The 20,647-nt window shown below is 43.0% G+C and overlaps 1 protein-coding gene across 6 annotated transcripts; it reads left to right on the top strand.

Annotated features, from left to right (window-relative positions):
* The first annotated feature begins 29 nt into the window (after positions 1-29).
* MMP27 (matrix metallopeptidase 27) lies at positions 30-19,253 on the top strand. Of its 6 annotated transcripts, XR_006960515.1 has the most exons (11): positions 31-3,156; positions 3,956-4,194; positions 5,275-5,423; positions 5,513-5,641; positions 8,824-8,985; positions 9,161-9,281; positions 10,553-10,683; positions 11,725-11,884; positions 12,887-12,990; positions 17,400-17,484; positions 17,943-17,961. XR_006960515.1 is itself a non-coding variant. In XM_047070310.1 (10 exons), exons 1-10 carry the CDS (start codon positions 3,055-3,057, stop codon positions 18,143-18,145), a joined length of 1,434 nt encoding a protein of 477 aa, XP_046926266.1. In that variant the 5' UTR covers positions 30-3,054; the 3' UTR covers positions 18,146-19,253. The 6 variants fall into 6 exon arrangements, 5 of the variants coding, with proteins under 5 accessions (XP_046926266.1, XP_046926269.1, XP_046926270.1 ...); XM_047070310.1 differs by lacking the exons at positions 17,400-17,484; positions 17,943-17,961 and adding an exon at positions 18,009-19,253 and having other exon boundaries at positions 30-3,156; XM_047070313.1 differs by lacking the exon at positions 17,400-17,484 and having other exon boundaries at positions 17,943-18,030.
* The last annotated feature ends 1,394 nt before the right edge of the window (positions 19,254-20,647 follow it).

Raw genomic sequence — 20,647 nt, 5'->3', positions numbered from 1 at the left:
ATGACCTGAGACAAAATGGAGACTCGAGAGCTTAATCAACCGAGTCACCCAGAACAGAGTATTTCATTTTTAACATTAGAGTCCATTTCAGACTATTATATTTCCTAAGACTTCTTACGTCTGTTTTTTCAGGCATGGAGGTAGGAGCTTCCTCTCAGAACACCTGCTTGTTGCGCTAACTAGTTATGAGAGGTTCTTGGCCCACCTATACGTTTTTGAGAGCAGAACCGAGCTCCTTGTTACTTCTTTAACCATATTTCACAGAGTCCTAGGAAGTGGACAGCTATAGGAAGTGAAACAAAGAATTCCAAAATTGCTCCTCATTTTATGGTTCTCTTCTGGACGATATGTGGTATTTTCTGGCTGTTAAACTGAAGTTAACCTAAGAGCTACCAGAATCTGAGCTTAGAACTTAATGAGGTTATTTTTTTATCTCCTTTAAATTTCTTTGAAACCAAAGCCCAAGTCCAGATGTTGCTGCAATTAATTCACTGGGGACGTGGTCCCAGGAAGCAAGAGTGGGGAGGCAGGCAGCCTGAGGTGGACGAGAAAAGCCAGTACAAATACGTGTGATCAAGTTTCCTACGATGGGCATTCTGGGCTCGATTCCAGCTGGACCCCCTGAGAAGCCAACCCAATCCCTTTTAACCGTTCATATCTGGAAGGGCTGGGAGGCTGGCGCACTCCTCCTTCACTTCCCTCCCGCACAGGCGGCTCCTGGATGTCATGTGCCCTGGGAACTAAGCAGAAAGGGTGCCAGAGACATCTCCTACATCTGTTGGTGGGAGCTTAAAACGATGGGAAATTGGAGAAGTCTTCTCTGGAGAGATGTAACAGCCCAAGAAGGAAGCTTTATAGATTGTGGCACTGTAGAAATCTCCAGGTGGCACATGTTGCTAACAGCCTACGTGACCTTTCTCCGCCTCCCAAGACCCCACTTGGATTGGAGGCAGCAACGCATTCAGCTAAAAGACCAGATGCCGTGGTCTTTATAGCCAGATGGGGCCAGTGTTTCACGTCTTGCCAAAATGCATAAGCAGATTATTGCATGGGCTTCTCGAAAGAGACGGGGACCCTCCTTTCTCTGCCATCCTCCTTCCTGCTCCCTGTAATGCGGACGCAATGGTCGGAGCCTACGCAGCTGCCTGGACCACGGAGCGCTGCACGGAGAGAGAAGTGTCCTGATGTGGATGTTGCCTGCGTCCTCGGGGTGGGGACTTGTCAGACAGGTCCTGCCCTTCCCAACCCGGACTTCTGCTATGTGAACGAGAAATAACTTTTATTTTATGAATCATCTGTCACCTTGAGTTCTCGTATGTTCAACCAAATCTTATCCCAACTAATGCATCACACGAAGTGTCTGGAGCACACCCCACCTCCCCGCAGGGAGGGTCATCGGTTCACAAGTCCTGGCCGTGCTCCCAGAGCCTCCCGGCAGCTCTCTGCTCTCTCGTTCTTGAATAGATGGCACAGCACAAAGGATCCAAACATGGGAGAACATTTTCCAGTGTTAAACACAGACACCCAGAAAGAAACTTTGAAGAAACAGAGACAATTCTGGGAGTAAAAGAAGATGTCAAGATAAACTTAAAAATACTATAAGTTCTCAAAAGATAAGCCATATTTTACATCCAAACACCCCTTAAAAATGTGAGAAAAAGAAAAAGTAAAATATTCAGAGAACATTGGAAACTAAAAATATAGCTGAAATAAGAAACATAATTGTTGGGCTGGGAAATAATGTTGACAGAAAACGGTAGTAGATATATTAGGAGCAAAGAGATTCAATCCAAGAGGTCCGATAGATATATGGATTCCAGAACGAGGAAGGAAAATCGGGTTGGAAGAAATTATCAAATAACGTAGGAAAGTGCCCTTGAGGTTTTCATAATGACAGAACTGCTTACGCCCAGCAATGTTAACGCAAAAAAGAAAAGAGAAAAAAGAAAAAAGGAAAACCACATCAAAAGACATCATTATGAAATTTTAGGATATCTGCATAAAGAGAATATTTCCAACATTTTTCAGAAGCAAAAATATCAAGAATCAGAACAAAAGACTCCCCAGCAACAATAGCACATTCTAGAAAACAAGGGAAGACTACCTTCCACGTTCTAAAGAAAATTTATTTCAGCCTGAAATTCTACGGACACACCCTCGGTCAAGTGTCAGGATGGAATGAGGGACATTCTGAGGCATGAAAAGATTCCAAACATTCATTTTCCTTGCACTCTTTCTTAGACCAACCACCCCCATCTCGCTTGGCTGTCTGCACATGCATTTGCTCCCATCGGCCAGATTTCCTGCGCTTCATTTCTGCTGTGCTACCTGCTTCCTATGGCCTCCCTCCACACATCCTCTCTGGGGTTCAAATCCTACCCATTCTTCAAGACGCAGCGGAAGCCCCACCTGCCTGTTGCGGCCAGGACCTCCATTAACAGCGACCCACTCCCCCTACCCTTCTCAAGCTCTGGACTCTTCCCTGTACATTTTGCCACTTGCCTGTGTCTGGCATTCACGTCTGTGTATGTCTGAATTCTCCAACGAGATTGGAACAGTATCTTCTTCATGCTTCCATTTATGGTGACGGGCAAATACAGGTGCCCAACGAACATGTGAAGTTTGTCCTAGTTAATTAGGGTAATCTGATTCCTGAGTCCCGTGTCCTTTCACGACCCCTTTCTATCCAAGATATTCGGGAGGTTCGTTCAAAAGAAAATTATAAACTCTCAAGAATTTCAAACATAGGAAAACCTCCCAACTTCACAAGGACAAAAGTAACTTGGAGGCCGACTTGGTGTTCAATTCAGTAACGAGCAATGATTGTGTTTACTAAAAAAACAAAACAAAACAAAAAAAAAAAAACTGCAGATCATGATTGCAAAATCAAGTCAACCTAAGGGGAAAAAAAAGCATATCATGACACACTTCATGGCAAGTGGTCCTTGCCTGTTACAAATTAAATAACGATACAAGCCAATTCATGCCACGTCTCACTGTTGTTTTCTCAATTCTGTGGCAACAGAGACAGGCTTCAACTGAAAAGAGAGAGGAATGAAGAGCCTTCTGCTTCTGTTTTTGCTCTGTGTAACGTTTTGCTCTGCGTTTCCTACAGCCCGAAAGATGGACCCTGAGGAGACCATGCACCTGGCACAGGTACTGTCTCCATAAATGTTGATGTCGGCTATCTGTAAAAAATGAATTGTACCGATTGTCTTGGAACCTAAAAAGACAGCAAATTCCTCCAAAAGATTCCTGTACTTTCCCCCAGCTCCAAGGACACCAAGTAACCGTGTGTGGGGTGGGATGGGGGTGGGGAAGGAGATTTGCCACCATTTCTCATGACGGTTCCAAGTAAAGACAGAGGGAGGAGCAAGAGGGCGGCCCTGGGAGAAATGGACATCCCTGTACAACCAGGGGGGCCCAGCTCTAACTCTAGACCGCTTACCCCCATATGCATGAAAGAGACATTGCCTTGGACATTCCCTCTAAAGATCGGTCCTGTGAATTTGCCATGTTTGGTTAAATTAATTAAATTTGCCAAATGAAAAACCACGTATCTCTTCTAGAATTTGTCCCAAGGAAACAAAATTTATAGGGAGTATAAATGAAAGTAACAGCAGAAATGGGTAAGATGTGTGGTCATTTACCACGTAGAAGAAGCCGATCGTCCTCTGTGGAGATTTGGAGCATGGCAGGCTGTGTGCTTTGGAAGGTTCTGGTCGCACACAGCTCGGCCACTTCTTGAAAATTGAAAACACACGGTGACTCTCTCCTTCCCTCCTTTCTTCTTTCCCCGTCTGGCTCCTTCCTTCCCTGGCTCCTTATTTCTTTCTCCCCCCACCCCCACCACTGCTCAAAGGGTTTCAGGAAATTTTGTTTTATCCTGAGATACAGATCTGCTGTCTTGTAGTCTGTGCCTTTTTTTTTTTTTTTTTTTTGTCTCTTTGGCCAGGCATATCTCAACCAGTTCTACTCTCTTGAAATAGAAGGGAGTCATCTTGTTCAAAGCAAGAACAGGACTCTCATAGATGGCAAAATTCGGGAAATGCAAGCATTTTTTGGATTGACAGTGACTGGACAGCTGGACTCAAACACTCTTGCAATCATGATGACACCCAGGTGTGGCGTGCCTGATGTGGGTCAGTATGGCTACACTCTCCCGGGGTGGAGGAGACACAACCTCACATACAGGTAATGACTCCGCCAACTCACTTCCCCCTAAGCCAAGACCTTGGGGTATAATCTGCGAGGAACAATAGTTTATTCTACCAAGCACCTGCTAGGTGCATGGCCCTTCCCAGATCTCACTTAGAGCAATTCTCCCCACAAAACTGGGACGTCGGCACCACTCTGAGGACCACCTCAAACAGAGACACTGAAACAGAAGGTTGTTTGCCATAGTCAGTCTTAGCAGCAGACTGGCTCTGACACATTTGCTTTTGTCTCTGGCCTCGGCCGCTTCCTCGGCGGGACCAGAAGCACCGCCATCTGATTGCAGATGGCTGAAGGTGCAGGTGGAGTATGATCGGGAGAGAATGGGAGGAGCCTGGGGCACAGCCAGTCCATGTCACGGACACAGGTGGGTTAGAGCCTTCGGGTCTCAGATGGACCCCGGTGTGAAGTACGGAGTTTGCCCTCAGGCATGTCGAGGAAAGGGGGCTGGTCACTGGCAGGAAGAGGACGAAGCGTGCTTCTGATATGAGTCAGCGGCCTTGACTTTGCTCTAGGGCCCTCTTGATAGACCCTAGAGAGGATTAGTTCTTCCTTCATTGTATTGGGTCTTAGGAATTAAAATAAAACTAGGTTTGGCAAGATAGGGAGTATAAACAAGAGGAAAATCTTTTTCTGAGTGAGTAATTCTTTAAGGCTCTCAAGGGAGACTCTTGAGACACATGCTCAAGGCTGATTTCCACAGGCATCTGAGAAAACAAACCTCCAATCTGTTTAAAATGTTTGTGTAATCACCCATGTCCACAGCAAGCACAGACATGACATTAATGCTCTCCCACTTCGGAGGTGATCTTAAGGACGTCATTTAACCTCTTGGAGCCTCATTTGTAAAGTGCTAGAAGACTAGCTGATCAATAGGGCAGATGGGAGGACTGGGTTGTATAGCTTTTGTGAAAGTAGAAAAGTATGATACACGTGCAACAATAGCACACTACTAGAAGTCACTGCAGCATACAATCGATAAGAAATGATTTTCTTTGTGTCTGTGTGTGCCTATGTGCATGTGTAACCACCAATTGGTCTATTTTTGAAATTTTTAAGAATCGTAAACTACACTCCAGATATGTCACGAGCAGACGTGGACGAGGCTATCAGGAATGGCCTAGAAGTGTGGAGCAGGGTTACTCCACTAACATTCACCAAGACTTCCAGGGGGATCGCAGACATCATGATTGCCTTTAGGACCCGAGGTAAGGGTACAGCAGACAGAAAAGTATGCCTATTTTCATCTCTGGAGATTTGAAGAGGCTGACCTTCTCCCCTGTGAATTGTGTCTCAGTCCACGGTCGGTGTCCTCGTTACTTCGACGGCCCCTTGGGGGTCCTCGGCCACGCCTTCCCTCCCGGGCTGGGTCTGGGTGGAGACACTCACTTTGATGAGGATGAAAACTGGACCAAGGATGGAGCAGGTGAGTCCCATCTTCTTCCTGAACAAAAATTTTATCATTCCGCACAATCTCTGGAACGAATAGCTGTGCAATTAGTTGCTTTTTACTTCTCAGTTCCACCCCCTCCCACCCCAGTTTCCCATATTCCAAGATGACATCGATGAAAGTATTCAGTATTCTTTCGGACAGTTGTGCTTGTACAGGTCAGAGCCTCATCCACACAACACCCTCCCAAAGTTGCTCATCCTGCTGTGATCGGCGCATTCTTGTGCTCGTACATCCATTCATACACCCACAACGCCTGAAGGTCCACTATGTGCCTGGAACTGTGCAAGGCATCGGACGGACCACAAAGTTGTACTAGAAAGTTTCCAGCCCTTCAGAGGTCATGATGTTGTGTGGTGCGAGGCCCAGACCACATAACCACCCCACAAGGCACAGTGTGCTGTGTGTTATACAGATAGTACAAGTCATCTGTGGCTTCCAGATTGAAGAAGACTCTAGGGAGGTGGTCATCTTGAGTTAGTCATCGAAGGATGGTGCGTGAGTTCATGGCCTGTACAAGGGCTATTTAAAAGCATGAACTTTCTCTTCTAACACTTGCCCACCTGCGAAGTAAGTTGACCCTAATCTTTACATTCAAACTATTCCTTCAGAGCAACTGTGTTGGTTTTATTTCTTTTAAACACCTGCCTGGTACTAAAATAAGAAATATTTTATTACTTTTCAAACAAACACTAAAACTTTACTGCAGAAAACGTGCGTGCATCCGACAAAGGAGCAGGTCTCCGTAAACTCTCAGATTCTCCCCGTTGTTTTCTGTCATTGACTCCAGTCGCCTTGGGTCTGGTGTCTGGTTTCCAGGGTCCCAGGAGAGCAAGGCTATGGCTCTCTTTATGTGTGGTATACAAGATCACAGTTCAGTCCTGACCAAGTAACTCCAGATAGTCTGTGGGTCAATGTCATAGTTTGTTCAAATCAGCACGTGATAGATGCTCCACACGTTTGGTAAATGAAGTCAATCAAAAATCCCTTACTCCACACCCACTATGATACAAATGGAGTAAATGTTAGTGTGCAAGACACAGACCCTGCCCTTCAGGGGTTTACAGTCTAGGGGACACACACTGTCAACTGGCAATTAAAATCAGTCTGACCAACACTGGGATAGAAGAAACAATGGCAAGGTAGTAGGAGCATGTAAAAGAAATTTGAACCCAAACACAGAGGTCAGGGGAGGAAGTGATACCAAGCCTGCATTGAAGGCTAAGCAGGAACTCAGAAAGCAAAGTGGCATAGAGAGTGTTCTGGACAGAATAACCCAACCAACTCATGTACCAGGATTGTGGCAGAAGGCCAGGCTGAAATGGTGAATGGGACACAGACAGTGTCTGAAAAACCAGGAGAAAGGTTTGGAATTCATTGAGATGACCTGAGTGTGAGTTATCTTTTCAATGAGTCACTTGTCCCGTCTTGTCCAAAAGCATACCCAGTGACACTGCCAGCCAGACAAGAGGTGCCAGCAAAGGCCAGAGCACAAAAGCATGAAGGACCATAAGAGAATTCTTGACCGGTCCAGGTTTGTTTTGTGCAAACATCATTGGACAAGGCTCCATCATAGAAGGCTCAGCCTTTTCTTTAGGATCCATAGGCTTGATTCCAAGTCCAAGGACAGTGTTATCTTTAGAACCTTACAGACCGGGGCGCCTGGGTGGCTCAGTCAGTTAAGCATCCGACTTCGGCTCAGGTCATGATCTTGCTGTCCGTGGGTTCGAGCCCCGCGTCGGGCTCTGTGCTGATGGCTCAGAGCCTGGAGCCTGTTTCAGATTCTGTGTCTCCGTCTTTCTCTGACCCTCCGCTGTCCATGGTCTCTCTCTGTCTCAAAAATAAATAAATGTTAAAAAAAATAACATAAAAAATAGAACCTTACAGACCAGTGGGAGAGACAGCAGGATAAAAAGGCGATTTCACCATGCATGGCGAGCCCTCTAGTATGGGGAAGTAGGGGGGATGGGGGGCGATGCATTGTGCAGGAGCTCATCTAAACATTCTTTCATGCAAACACCTGGAGATCCAGCAACCATGATTAAGCACCTGCTACTGATAGGTAGTTTAGTAACCACCAGGAGTAAAAGGCTGTTAAGACACAGTCCCTGTACTGAAAGGTTGCTTCATGCAGTCCCGTATGTGCTATGACACAATTAAACACTGAGTCTATGGAAACACTGGATAGTAGGTGGAGGGATAAGAGAAACCTCATGAAGGAGATGATTCTAGTGGGGCTTCCTGAGCAACAAATAGGAGAGCTAGGCAAACAGAGGATGGGGGAGATAATATTCTGGGTAGACAGAATGTAGGTGGTAAAATACAGAGATTAGAAGAAACATGCCTGGGTGGCTCAGTCGGTTAAGCATGTGACTCTGGATTTCAGCTCAGGTCGTGATCTCATGGATCATGATTGAGCCCCGTGGCCCCCCTCCAAGTAAACATTTAAATAACTTTTAAAAATAAGGACTATGGAACAAATGAGACATGCAAATGATTCAGTATGGTTGGCTCATGAAATATGAGATAAAATGTGAGGCTGGAAAAAAGGCAGGGACTAGATCATTAATGGCCATTTAAGATCTTTGGACTTGATCCAACAGCAGCAGGGAACCTCTGAAGGATACAAGTAGGAGATACGTGATCCCATACAGTGTAGCCCAGCAACAACCAAAAACTGGTGGCTTCTGTTTTTTTTAGTTTATTTATTTATTTTGTGACAGAGAGTGTGCGTGTGTGCACATGGTGGGAGGAGAAGGGAGAAGGGTAGGGAGAGAATCTCAAGCAGGTTCCGTGCTGTCAATGCGGAGCCCAAGGTGGGTCTTGAACCCAACTGTGAAGTCATGATCTGAGCCGAAATCAAGAGTTAGATGCTTGACTGACTGAGCCACCAGGCGCCCCTCTATTTTCTACATAGGGTCCATTTCTGATACTCCTGCTTCCTGCCATGTACTTGCTCTGGGTCATATCTCTCCATGATATGACTAATACCAATTACTCATATGGAAACATTTCCCAGATACATCATGGTGCACATGAGAATTATCCCCGCAATGGCAAGCCTTTTCTTCTTTCCCCTCAGTTACTTCCTAGTCTCAGATGTAACCCTTCTCCTTTTGGTTGACCCATATACCTATGTTTTTCCTGTTTTTGTTAAGGATTCAACTTATTTCTTGTGGCGGCTCATGAATTTGGCCACGCACTGGGGCTCTCGCACTCCAATGATCAGACAGCTTTGATGTTCCCAAATTATGTCTCCCTGGATCCTAACAAATACCCGCTTTCTCAGGATGATATCAACGGAATCCAATCCATCTATGGTGAGCAACATCATAAATCTGAATATACGTGAACTAAATAGGAAGCTTTCCAGAAGGGAAGTGAAAAAATCACTTCTTGAAATATCACCATGAAGAAAATACTTGAGTAAGATCCTTCTGTAGGTATTTCCACACGCCTTCTTAATTCACTGTGGTGTTTCTTTTCTCATCAAAGGGAGTCTACCTAAGGCATCTGCTAAGCCAAAGGGACCCACTGTCCCCCATGCCTGTGACCCTGATTTGACTTTTGATGCTATCACCACTTTGCGCAGAGAAGTAATGTTCTTTAAAGGCAGGTAAACCCTTTCCCTTAAACACCTCAACTTCCTGTGAATATTTTTCTTTCCAAGAGATTTGGGGATGAAGAGAGAATCACGGATAGTGAGAACACATTCCTCCTCCTTTACATTTTATAACTGCCCATAGCACTTGAATGTTTTACGATGTGTATGTATCTCTTGCGTGTTTGGTAAGTTAATTTTTAAGTGTTCGTAAGCATTTTTTTTTCATTGCCATTGTATAAGAAGATGTGGTAGAGTCACTTCCAGAGACTTCTTAGCTCAAATAGTACACCAGTCTCAGCGGTGCTGAAGCTGACCTATACCATTTCAGGAGCCAATCGTTAAATTTTGGGGACTTTTGCAAACCACTTCACCTCACTTTGGTAGCTTGAAACTGCCCATGGTTGGAGTATTTACCCCCTGGAGATCACCAAATGATAAAAATTAGGTCTTTTTCCTACTTAGGGAGGCAGTTGTTCACACTGTCTGAGCAGACCATTCCTTAATGTTGCCTCAGTGTGGTGGCTATAGTAAGAAATCTCTCTTCTCTTCTCTTCTCTTCTCTCTCTCTCTCTCTCTCTCTCGCCGTGCTTAACTTACTGGACTTGAATTGCAACACAGCAAGTCAGCTGTGTGTACCATGACTGTATTTCCAGACCAAGCATTGGGACATAGACCATCTCACAAGGGTATGGGCACAATGGCAGAGTATCTGAGATCTGTCAGCCTCCACCCACGACTACACAGCACTCAGATGACATGCTCCTCACAGCAGAAGCTGCGGCCACCTGGGGGTCTCAGGGAGGGATCACCAGTGTGGGAAGGGAAACAGAATGTCAGGGCTTTGTGGGTCTCCTTCGTAGACTCAGAGCTTTACAGCCAGAGGGGAACATCTGAGAAAATACTATAGCATGCACTGATAACATTTCTTCATTCTAGCAAACATCAGACCCATGAGTTCCTCTTAGAACGCTTGGTGTTGCCTTCAAATCTTGAGTATTGCTGCTTTGGCCAAAATGAGGCCATTGATCTCTCAGAACTGACATTCCTGTGGGTAGGTTGCTACTCTAAGCACCCAGGAGAGTGGCGCAAAGGCACGTCCTGACCTTGACCGTCCAAAGGGTAGAACTGAGCCCACACCCACCTAACTTTGCCGAGGAAAATTGTGTTCATGCTCTAAATTACCTGATGAGAATGCTAGCCAGTTAAATAAGAGGCCAGCCTAGGTTTACAGTGTTTTCACTGCAGTATAGGCTGCATGTGTAAAGTGGTTTTGTTTCACACAGGCACGTATGGAGGATCTATTACGACATCACTGACGTTGACTTTGAACTAATCTCTTCGTTCTGGCCATTGCTGCCAACGGATATTCAAGCTGCATATGAGAACCCCAAAGATAAGATTCTAGTTTTTAAAGGTAACGTTGCCCATCACGGTTTGTGTCTCTGGATGCCTGAACTGGTCAGTGGCTTTTCTGGTACCAGGAACATAATATTCATGCACGGGCCGAAGGGAGAGCGCTTCTGCCGTGACGGTGGGTTCCTGTTGTAAAGAAAAACTACCCAGGGGTTCTCGGTGACTGTGAAGACAAACATCATCCCAATTGCACGGGAGCTAAAAGAAACCTGCATGATAAAAACTAAAAACTATCTTTTTTCTACCAAATGAAGGTAACCCACTTCCCTTTTATATTCCCTTTCCACTACAGTCGCCAGATTTGGCAAATAACAGCACAAGATTACTTGAATTTCAGATAAAACACATAATGTTTTTAGTAGAAGTATGTCCCTTGCAGTATTTTGAATATACTTTTACCAAAAATTAGTCACTGTTTTTTAAAAAAAATTTTTAACATTTATTTATTTTTGAGGGACAGAGTGCTAGTTGAGGAGGGGCAGAGAGAGGAGACACAGAATCCGAAACAGGCTCCAGGCGCTGAGCAAGATGTCAGCATAGAGCCCGACACGGGGCTCAAACCCACGAACCGTGAGATCCTGACCTGAGCCGAAGTCGGACGCTTAACCGACTGAGCCACCCAGGCGCCCCCAATTAGTCGCTGTTTATTTGCAATTCAAATTTAACTGGAATCTTATATTTAATTCAGCATTGCTACTTTTCATCTGGATTTCAGCAGATTACTTGCCTTTGAGAATCCTTGGAGGCTGAAATTTAGGAGAACATGTGCAAACATAGTTGTCAGAGAAATGATCAATACAGTGAAACCAATTGACATGCACACTCGCGTGCACGAACACTATTAACTGTAGATGGATGTTATTTGTGTAAAACTAACGATAAAAGCAGCTCATGAAAGCAGTAAGAATAAATGGAGACATAAGATCACTAAATCTCTAGGCATTGAGCCTGAGAGATGACACATTCATTATTTTCAAAGTGCTTTAGACATCTCTTTTTCCCTCTAGGAAATGGATAAGATAATCACGTTCTCTCTTCCTAGATGACAACTTCTGGATGATCAGAGGATATGCAGTCTTGCCAGATTATCCCAAATCGATCCATACACTCGGCTTCCCAAGACATGTGAAGAAAATCGATGCGGCTGTCTGTGACCACAGCCTAAGAAAAACCTACTTCTTTGTGGGCATCTGGTGCTGGAGGTCAGTTTACAGACAATCAACCCCTTCATTTCATTCTGCAGAAAAATATCCACATAGCCTCACTTTAACACAGGCAGAAATAGAACTCACCTAGAGGCTTCTTAAAGCCAATTATGTGGGTGGATGACATTCACCAAACAAAAGAGTGTGTCAGTGAGTCCGAAGATCTTTCTCCAACTTAAAAAAATAAATAAATAAAGATAAGATGAAATAATAAAGCTTGTGAAGCCAACCAAATTGCCAATAACACAAACATATCTAGTGAAAACCTGTGAATGCTCCAAGCTGAGTCCTTATTTGTTTTTTTTGTTTGTTTGTTTTTTTGTTTTGTTTTAATTCCGGCTTCCACACATCACCCTGTGCACATCACAGCAGGTGCAATCCTTAATCCCCGTCACCTCTTCTCCCATCCCCCACCCACCGTCCCTCCCCTGGTGACCACCAGTGTGTTCTCTGTAGTTATGAGTATGGTTCTTGTGGGCCAATACGTTGATTTAATAGTTCCCCAGGATAGCATCATTCTTCCTAATGATGTGGCTTTTATCCTTCATCTTTTCTTGTTTTCAAGACAATATAAAAGATTCAGCCAAACACAATTTTTGATATGTTTTTAATTATAATTATTTTCAGAAAGAGAGAGAGAGAGAGCTGGGGAGGGACAGAGAGAGAGAGAGAGAGAGGGAGAGAGAATCTGAAGCAGTCTCCATGCTCAGCACAGAGCCCAATGTGGGGCTCAATCCCACCACCCTGGCTGGGATCAGGACCTGAGACGAAATCAAGAGTCAGATGCTCAACCAACTGAGCCACCCAGGCGCCCCAACATGTTTTTAATTATTTTAATTGTAATTATTTATTGTAGTTATTTTAATTATTGGCCTGATAGTTTTCCTCTCCTAGAGGCTACTTCCTCTCCACATCCCAATTTGAGTCCAAGCGGTGAAGGATTAAGTCCTCCCCACCAAGCAAAGATCCCCTGTAAACCTTTCAAACCCATGCATCCAGGTTTGATGAAGCGACCCAAACCATGGACAGAGGGTACCCACGGAGGGTGGTGAAGTACTTCCCAGGAATTGGTCTCCGAGTTGATGCCGCCTTCCAGTATAAAGGTAAGCATCAATGCCTAACTTTTAGGATACTTGGAAGACTTTACTGTCTGTGAAAGAAGGTAGCACAGAAACGTAGGTGTTTCTATTTTAATGTAATTTTACTATTCTTTTTTTAAATTTTTTTAACGTTTATTTATTTTTGAGAGAGAGAGAGAAAGAGAGAGAGAGAGAGAGAGAGAGAGAGAGAGATCACGAGTGGGGGAGGGGCAGAGAGAAAGGAAGACAGAATCCGAAGCAGGCTCTAGGCCCTGAGCTGTCAGCACAGAGCCCGACGCAGGGCTCGAACTCATGAACCATGAAATCGTGACCTAAGCCAAAGTCAGATACCAACCAAGCCCCCCAGGTCCCCTGTAATTTTACTATTCTGGAGCGCATGTAATAATAAACTCTAACCAGGCAGACATTCTCACAAACTGAATTAGTAAGTCCTAAATGATATTCTCTATTATACTATTTCAAATCTATGCATACAGTACCAAAATTAACTTTACTTACCATTGATCCAAGATAGTCGCTAAAAGACACCCCCTGAAGAGTTTGAAAAGCTCTACGTGTTAAAAATGACTAAGCACAGGCACTGAACAGTGACTCTCAAACTATTTAGTGCATAGTTTAATGTGCACACTTGGGGTTTGTGTGAGAAACTACAAATTCTTCAGAGTTTCCGAAAAAGATCTAGAATTGCGGGTAAGATCCAGAAATCTACAGTTTTAAATGAGCCTCGCACAATTTAATGTACCATTGTAGCTGGTATATCTTCAGACTTTGACGATGAACAATAACCTAGAACGTGGAGTGAGCAGGGGTCTACATTTTTTCTGAGTGACACCATCTTTTATTGCAGATAAGTCTAACATAAAACCTTAATACTTAAAACGGAGCAGAATGACTCGAGGAAAATGAGGATGTAGGGCCCAAGGCCATATCCACAGGATATGTGGCTCGCTAAGACACTGTTTTGAAACCTAGTTTGAGAACCTTTGGCATGAACCACAGTCTGGCTAGAAAGGTGGTAACTCCCTTGACATTCATGTTTCATACCTTGGCGTCTTCCTTGGGAAAATAAAAATAACGTTTTTCATGTGACAGCAGTAAAATAAAATATATCTCTATTATTGTAGAAGGTTCTTTTCTCTCCATAATGTCCAATTATTTTAATCTATACCCATTCAATTAAAAAGTGTGGAACCATTATATAGTTGTGCAAGGTAACATATGATCCCCTCTCTCTAGGATTCTTCTATTTCTTCCGTGGATCAAAGCAGTTTGAATATGACCCTAAGGCAAAGAACATTACCAGAATGATGAAAACCAATACTTGGTTTCAGTGCAAAGAACCATTAAACTCATCATCTGATTTTAGTGTCAGTGAGGAAGAAGTACACTCCGGAGGAGTAGAGATGTTTTATCGTACGAACGTAAACTTGCTTATTTTCAGTATTGTTCATGTGCTAAAAATATATATATAGTTATCAATAAATTCATAGGCCTAAAATAAACCTCAAGAGGTCTTTTCGTCTGAACTCTGCTTCCCAGTGGAATAGAACTGTTGTTGAATGTAAGCTGCCCAACCTGGTTCTAAATATCTATTGCATAAAGACTCAACACGTACTTTGAGCTGCCTGACTCTTTTTACAGGAAGTTATGATGTATAAGCAAAACTCCCACTGTATCGTAAGCCTACTTTGTGTTTGTGGACTTGGATAAGTAAGCCATGTGTCTTATAATAACTAAATACTACAGACATTTATTAAACCAATCTTTAGCATCCTATTTTGTCTGGACCTTTGCAGTTGGAGAAGCCGCATAAACTGCAACTCTCGTCTGTACCCATGCTCTGAACCCACTGAGAAGTAACGTTCAATCCTAAGAGCAAAATGGCACCTTTTTTACTGGTAGAGCATATGTTAGCAACTGTAACTGTGGGCAAGCTAGCTTTCTAATATCAAATTCTAGAATAAGACATACTTAGACTCAAGTCATGGGAAGAACTGGAAAGAAACACATCCCCACAAGAATGTGAGCCCTCTATAGGCTGCATGGGGCCCAAAGAGAAAGAAAGAGGATGGAGCCACATGTGCCCAGTTGTTGCCCCCAAATTCACTAATAAATAAGTTATTCCACCTGCCAAAGAGGAGTGATCGCCTAGAGAAACCCAGGAGGTGTTACACAACAGGTGCTCCCCCAACAACTAGAAAACTAGTAGAAGCAGGAAAGTGGTGTTCCAGCCAACCACCCAAGCATAGGCCAATGCATTTAACCATTCCTTAGAAAGCTTAAAATCAGATTTTACACACACTGATCTCATGTACAAGAAATTTAGAGATTTCCTCCCGATGTTGAAAATATATCTGTCACCTGAGCCTAAACCTATAAGTGGAAGGCTCCTGTCCTCTCTGCTACACCACTTATTTGTTGAGTTTCTAAATTCTTAATGCTTAGATTTTACCTTTACACCCTCAAAACTAAATGAATAAGCTCTTAATGAATTTTCTGACCCAGAAGATGAGAGGATGTCAGTTGAATTTGATTCTGATGAGATGATAGATTAAGCAGATACCAGCTGATAGAAAATATGCAGAGAAAATCTCAGGAATTACTACAACCACATTCCACCCCCCAACTTGAGTTCATTGTTCCCAGGTCCCTATTAGAAAAGGATATAGAAAAGAGCTATCACATGCTCAAAATAGGAAGAAAATTTTAAGAAGTACAGCTTAATACCGAGAATATAGTAGATACTAGGCTAGTCATGGTGAAAACTAGTGCTGGAATAATCAAACATCCATATATACAGACAAAAAGAATCTCAATCCTTACTTCACACAGTTCACAAAAATTAATTCAAAATGAACCATAGATTTCTAGTAGAAACTTAAAGCTTCTAAAACTTCTAGTAGAAATATAAAACTTCTAAAAGAAAAAAGTTTTAAAAAATTTTTTTGTGGCCTTAGATTAGGCAGAGATTTTTGGATAGGGCACCAAAGGCATGAGCCATAAAAGAAAACACTGATGAATTAAATTTCATCAATATTTAAAACATTCGCTCTTCCAAAAAATATTAAAAGAATGAAAATTCAAGCCACACACTGGGAGAAGATATTTCCAAAACATGTTTCTGATAAAATACTTGTATCCTGAATATTGAAAGAATTCTTGTAATTCAAAAAGAAGACAAACAGTTCAGTTTTTTAAATGAGCAAAATATTTGCTTTATGAGTGGCAAATAAACACATAAGAAGATGTTCAGTATCTTAATCATTTAGGAAACACTAATTCAAACCACAGTGAGACATCACTACATACCCAACAGAATGGTTCAAATGAAAAAGGCTGAAAATACCAAGTTCTGACAAGAGATAGAGTGACTGGAACTCTCTTGGAGTTAGAATAAAAAGTTGTATAGCCACTTTGGAAACCAGCTGGGCTAATCCTTATGAAGTTAAACATTCACTTACCATGTGACCTATTGACACCACTCCTAAATATTTACCCAAGAAAAATGAAAACACAGTCATATAAATGGAAGTACATGAAGTTCATGATTGCTTTATTTATGAGAGCTAAAACTGGAAATAACTCAAGTGTCTATCAATCGGTAAACGGGTCAACAGTGGTACATCCAGAGAGTGTAAAACTCACATGCAACAACGTGGATGAATCTCAACAGCATTTGGAAAATGAAAGAACCCAGACACAAAAGATTACATATCATATGATTCCTTTTATATGAAAAATTAGAAAAGGCAAAACTGAAAGGATAGAAGCTGATTGCTGCCTGCAGAGGCTGGAAGTAGGGGAAGGGATGAACACAAAGGACCATAAGTGACAGAGATGTTCCATGTCATGAATATGGTGGTGGTGACACTATGGAGCATATCTTTAGACACTCAGCACAAAATTAGTGAATTTTATTATATGTTAATTCTGCTTCAGTATCACTGATTTAAAAGACTGGTGCAGGGGCGAGGGGGCTGGCACCTGGGTGGCTCAGTTGGTTAAGCTTGGTTAAGCATCCGACTTCAGCGCAGGTCATGATCTCATGGTTCACGAGTTCGAGGCCTACATCAGGTTCTGTGCTGACAGCTCAAAGCCTGGAGACTGTTTCGAATTCTCCCTCTCTCTCTCTCTCCCTCTCTCTCTCTCTCTGCCTCTACCCCACTCATGCTCTGTCTCTTCCTTTCTGAAAAATAAATAAAAGTTAAAAAAATTTAAGAACGGTGTGGCATACTGCTTAGTGGAATCTCTTAGTGGATGTTGGTCAAGCTTGTTTTGTGTCCTTGCATCTATTCTCAGATCAGTGATATATTATTTGTTATATTATATGTGTTATATATGTTATATTATATATACGTTATATGTATGTTATATATAAAGTATAATATTATATATTATATATTACATTATAGCTCCCATGATATTATAATTTGGGAATCATCAGATTTGCCTGTAGGCACTTTCTCCTTGGTTTTCAAGAAAACTATTGGTCCACAGGTGAGAACAAGACACAACTATAAAAATAATCCTATTTTAAACCCAACGGAGTATCCAGAAGTACAGTTTTCCAAGGAATATATGTGACTATTAGAATTATATTAAACATTTATAAGAATAATCCAGAGGTCAGATGATATCACTCAGTCTTTGAAATTTAAATTAACTTGACTTCCAAACTCCTATGGGGATTCTAAGACCATCCACCAAGCAACTGGGGAGAAACCATTCTAATTCTTACTGTCCCTTGGCCAAGCCACTTCTGGGCACCCAGCCCCTGCTCCTCTGCCTGACCCCTGCCCTGTTGTGCTGTATAAGGAACCCACAATTCTATTATTTCTTCTTTTAAGATGTAAAGCAGTGAAGCTGTAACTTTTTTTTTTATTGTCTCTTAAAGATGCCATTAGGGCCTCCCCTTTCTTGGCAAAGCAACTTATCAAGGTATGTTTCTCTCCTAGAGAAGAGCACCAGAATACATGTTCACTTTACTCCATAAAGACAGCATGTTAATTTCCCTTTGCTAGATTGGAGGCTGGACAAGATTATGGGCTCTGGAGCCGGAGTGCTTAGGCTCGCGGCTCAGTTCCTCCACTTACCAGCTGTGGAACTTGGGGCCAGTTACCGAGCCCTCTGTTCCTCAGTCTCTCCATCTGTGAGATGAAGATAGTAAGAGATCCAGGCTCAGAGTTGTCAAGAGTGTCCACAATTGGTACAGCATGCGGCATCAGGAGTTGAGGCGAATCAAGATCTTGGTAAGTGTCAGCCATCAGCATTTAGTTAGATGAGTTGAATAATTTATCCCAAACAGTTTGAAAAACAAGAAGCCAATCTCAGAGTTTCTCAAAACTGGAATAAAATATGAACCAGTTCTTTCCCAGCTGTGCCATCCGCTTACTGGGAACAAATTAACTGGAACCACAGACTTTTTTCCAGTTTGCTGTGTCCTGACAGTTTTTTCAAGGGTCTGTGATCAGGTCTGGAAACAAAGAAACAGCTTAAAAAGCAAGCATGAACAAGACCGTGTTGACAGGGGTACTCGTTTCGGAGATCTCAGCCGCTGACAGGGAACAGACGTGAGTTCACACGGAGAGAACATATTGGAATTTTCTCTTGCCCAGAGACAAAGAGGGAAGTCAACATGACCTTCCCTTTGTTGGCCATGAGCAGACTCTCCTAAGACATTCACCTGAATGAGTCACTTGTTGGGGAAAAATGGGAAGGTTTCGGTTGTGGTTTGCTTTGGTTCTGAAGATACTTTAAACACATGATGTGTCTTTAGGCTGAAATTCGATCCCTTGTTGGTCTTCAGGTACAAGGAATCTTAAAAAGGAAGATCAGTAGGTTATATCTATATCTATCTATCTATCTATCTATATCTTTAACATACTTAAATTGGTCACGGAATCGTAAATTTTAAGTCTATATTCACTCACCCAGACACCATCATCCATCCAAAGTTTCCACAAGGAAATAAAAATCCAGCTTTTCCTAATATGAACCACTTAGAATTCGATCTCTATAAGAGACCAGGAAAATATGAACAGAAGAGTCAACACTGCATTTAAGACTTCCTTAAAAGTACAGAGTTTCCAGAACAGAGAAATGTTTCTGTCTGACTGCCCTTGAAAGTTTCATGCAGTTTTTATTGCTTCCTTGACCATAAAGCCAGATTTGGTGTTCATCTCAAGACTTAATCAACTATTTTTGTCTGTTTCTGAACTATAGTGTTCAATTTTATTGGTAATAAATAGTATAAGATTTCTTTTCAATCTTGCTTATTTTTTTTTACACACAGTTCAGAGTCTCAGGTTTTCTATTCTTTTTTAAAAACTCAAAAAGCAGAAAGAATCACATAGGGAGGGTTTCTGCTGGACAGATATAAGAAGATGAATAGAATGTAAAGGAATCTGACAGCCCTCTGGAACTGCGATGCCCAAGATTTGAAGGAATCACATATGCAAATGCATCCTAAATTACAGGGTTCTTATAACAAATGTGATCTTGCCAAGAATCTTGTGTTAGAGAATCTGTTGAGATGGCTTTCGGTGAAGATGGCACCTTGTTATTTTTCACATAACATTTACCTGGTTGTATAATCGTGAATCAACGTCATTTATTTAGTATATATTTATTCAGTGCCTGCTGTAGGCCAGATGCAAGTCTGTTGAGGCATATTCTTTCATTCAGCAAACATTTACTGAGTGCCTGCTGGATGCCATGGACCGTTTTAGGAGCCAAGGACATAAAAGTGTGCAAAACAGCCAAGGCCCTGACTTTGTAGGCCCTGTATTCTGGCCAAAGTGAGAAACCACAAATAAAAACAATTATAAACACGTCAAGCGCGATCAACGCTCGGGGCCTCTGTGGGCGGGAACAGGGTGCTGGGCGCTTCCCCTGCAGGGTGAGCCCACAGCTGGGGGCCATCGTCCAGTGGGGGGCAGGGAGAGGCCAGGACCCGTCTCCCCTCCCTCTCTGCAGTCTCCATCATCTACTCCAGTGGTACGGCCCACCCTAACTTCCGGGTTGCTCGTTGTCCCCTCTGGCTTTCTCAGCTTCTCCCATCACTCATACAATTAATTTGCCGCATCAAATCCCTCCTCCCCCCGCCCCCCACCCCCGTTTCAGATACTCGGTGATTTGTTTCCCCACTGACTCGTGCCTAATACTTTGAGTAAGCCCTGGCACATGTGGGGTGTTTGGTGACAAACTGCCCAGAGCCCTTCGTGACCACCTGAGCCCGAAATCTGAAGGAGCTCAGTAAGCAAACCATGTCTCTGGAAAATAACGCTCCAGGAAGAATGGTTCAGTGCAAAGGCCCTGAGGCTGAGTTGAATAGTGAAGGGGCTCCTGTGACCAGGGAGAACCTGGGGTCAGAGAAGGAGACTGAGGCAAGGAGACGAAGTTGTAGAAGCAGCAGGGAGACAGATCTTATAAGGTCTCATAGGTCACTGTAGACTTTTAGAGTCTACAGGGATTTAAGAGGAGAAGCAACATTACTATTTTTTGACCTGCATCGGCTGCCCTGTTACAGTAAACTGTAGGAGCCAAAGAGGAGAAGCAGGAGGCGGAATAGGAAGCTCCTGCCTCAGTCGAGGATCTTGGTGGCCGCGAGACATAAGCTGAGGGTGTGTGATTGGAGGGAGGTGATCGCATGGGAGGTGAC

Source organism: Lynx rufus, unplaced genomic scaffold, assembly GCF_022079265.1.
Source record: "Lynx rufus isolate CCGP_SWC_20201006 ecotype Redwood Valley unplaced genomic scaffold, mLynRuf1.p SCAF_9, whole genome shotgun sequence".
Taxonomy (NCBI): Eukaryota; Metazoa; Chordata; class Mammalia; order Carnivora; family Felidae; genus Lynx; species Lynx rufus.
Note: the sequence above shows the minus strand (reverse complement) of the source record. Positions and strands in the feature narration are given on the sequence as shown.

Bases quoted from the DNA above. Each gene is read 5' to 3' on its own strand.
- MMP27 (XM_047070309.1), top strand. From the start codon at position 3,055: ATGAAGAGCCTTCTGCTTCTGTTTTTGCTCTGTGTAACGTTTTGCTCT. The intron at 5,642-8,823 runs GTGAGTCCCATC...GTTTTTGTTAAG, and splicing joins CTGGACCAAGGATGGAGCAG to GATTCAACTTATTTCTTGTG. The intron at 11,885-12,886 runs GTCAGTTTACAG...CCATGCATCCAG, and splicing joins GTGGGCATCTGGTGCTGGAG to GTTTGATGAAGCGACCCAAA.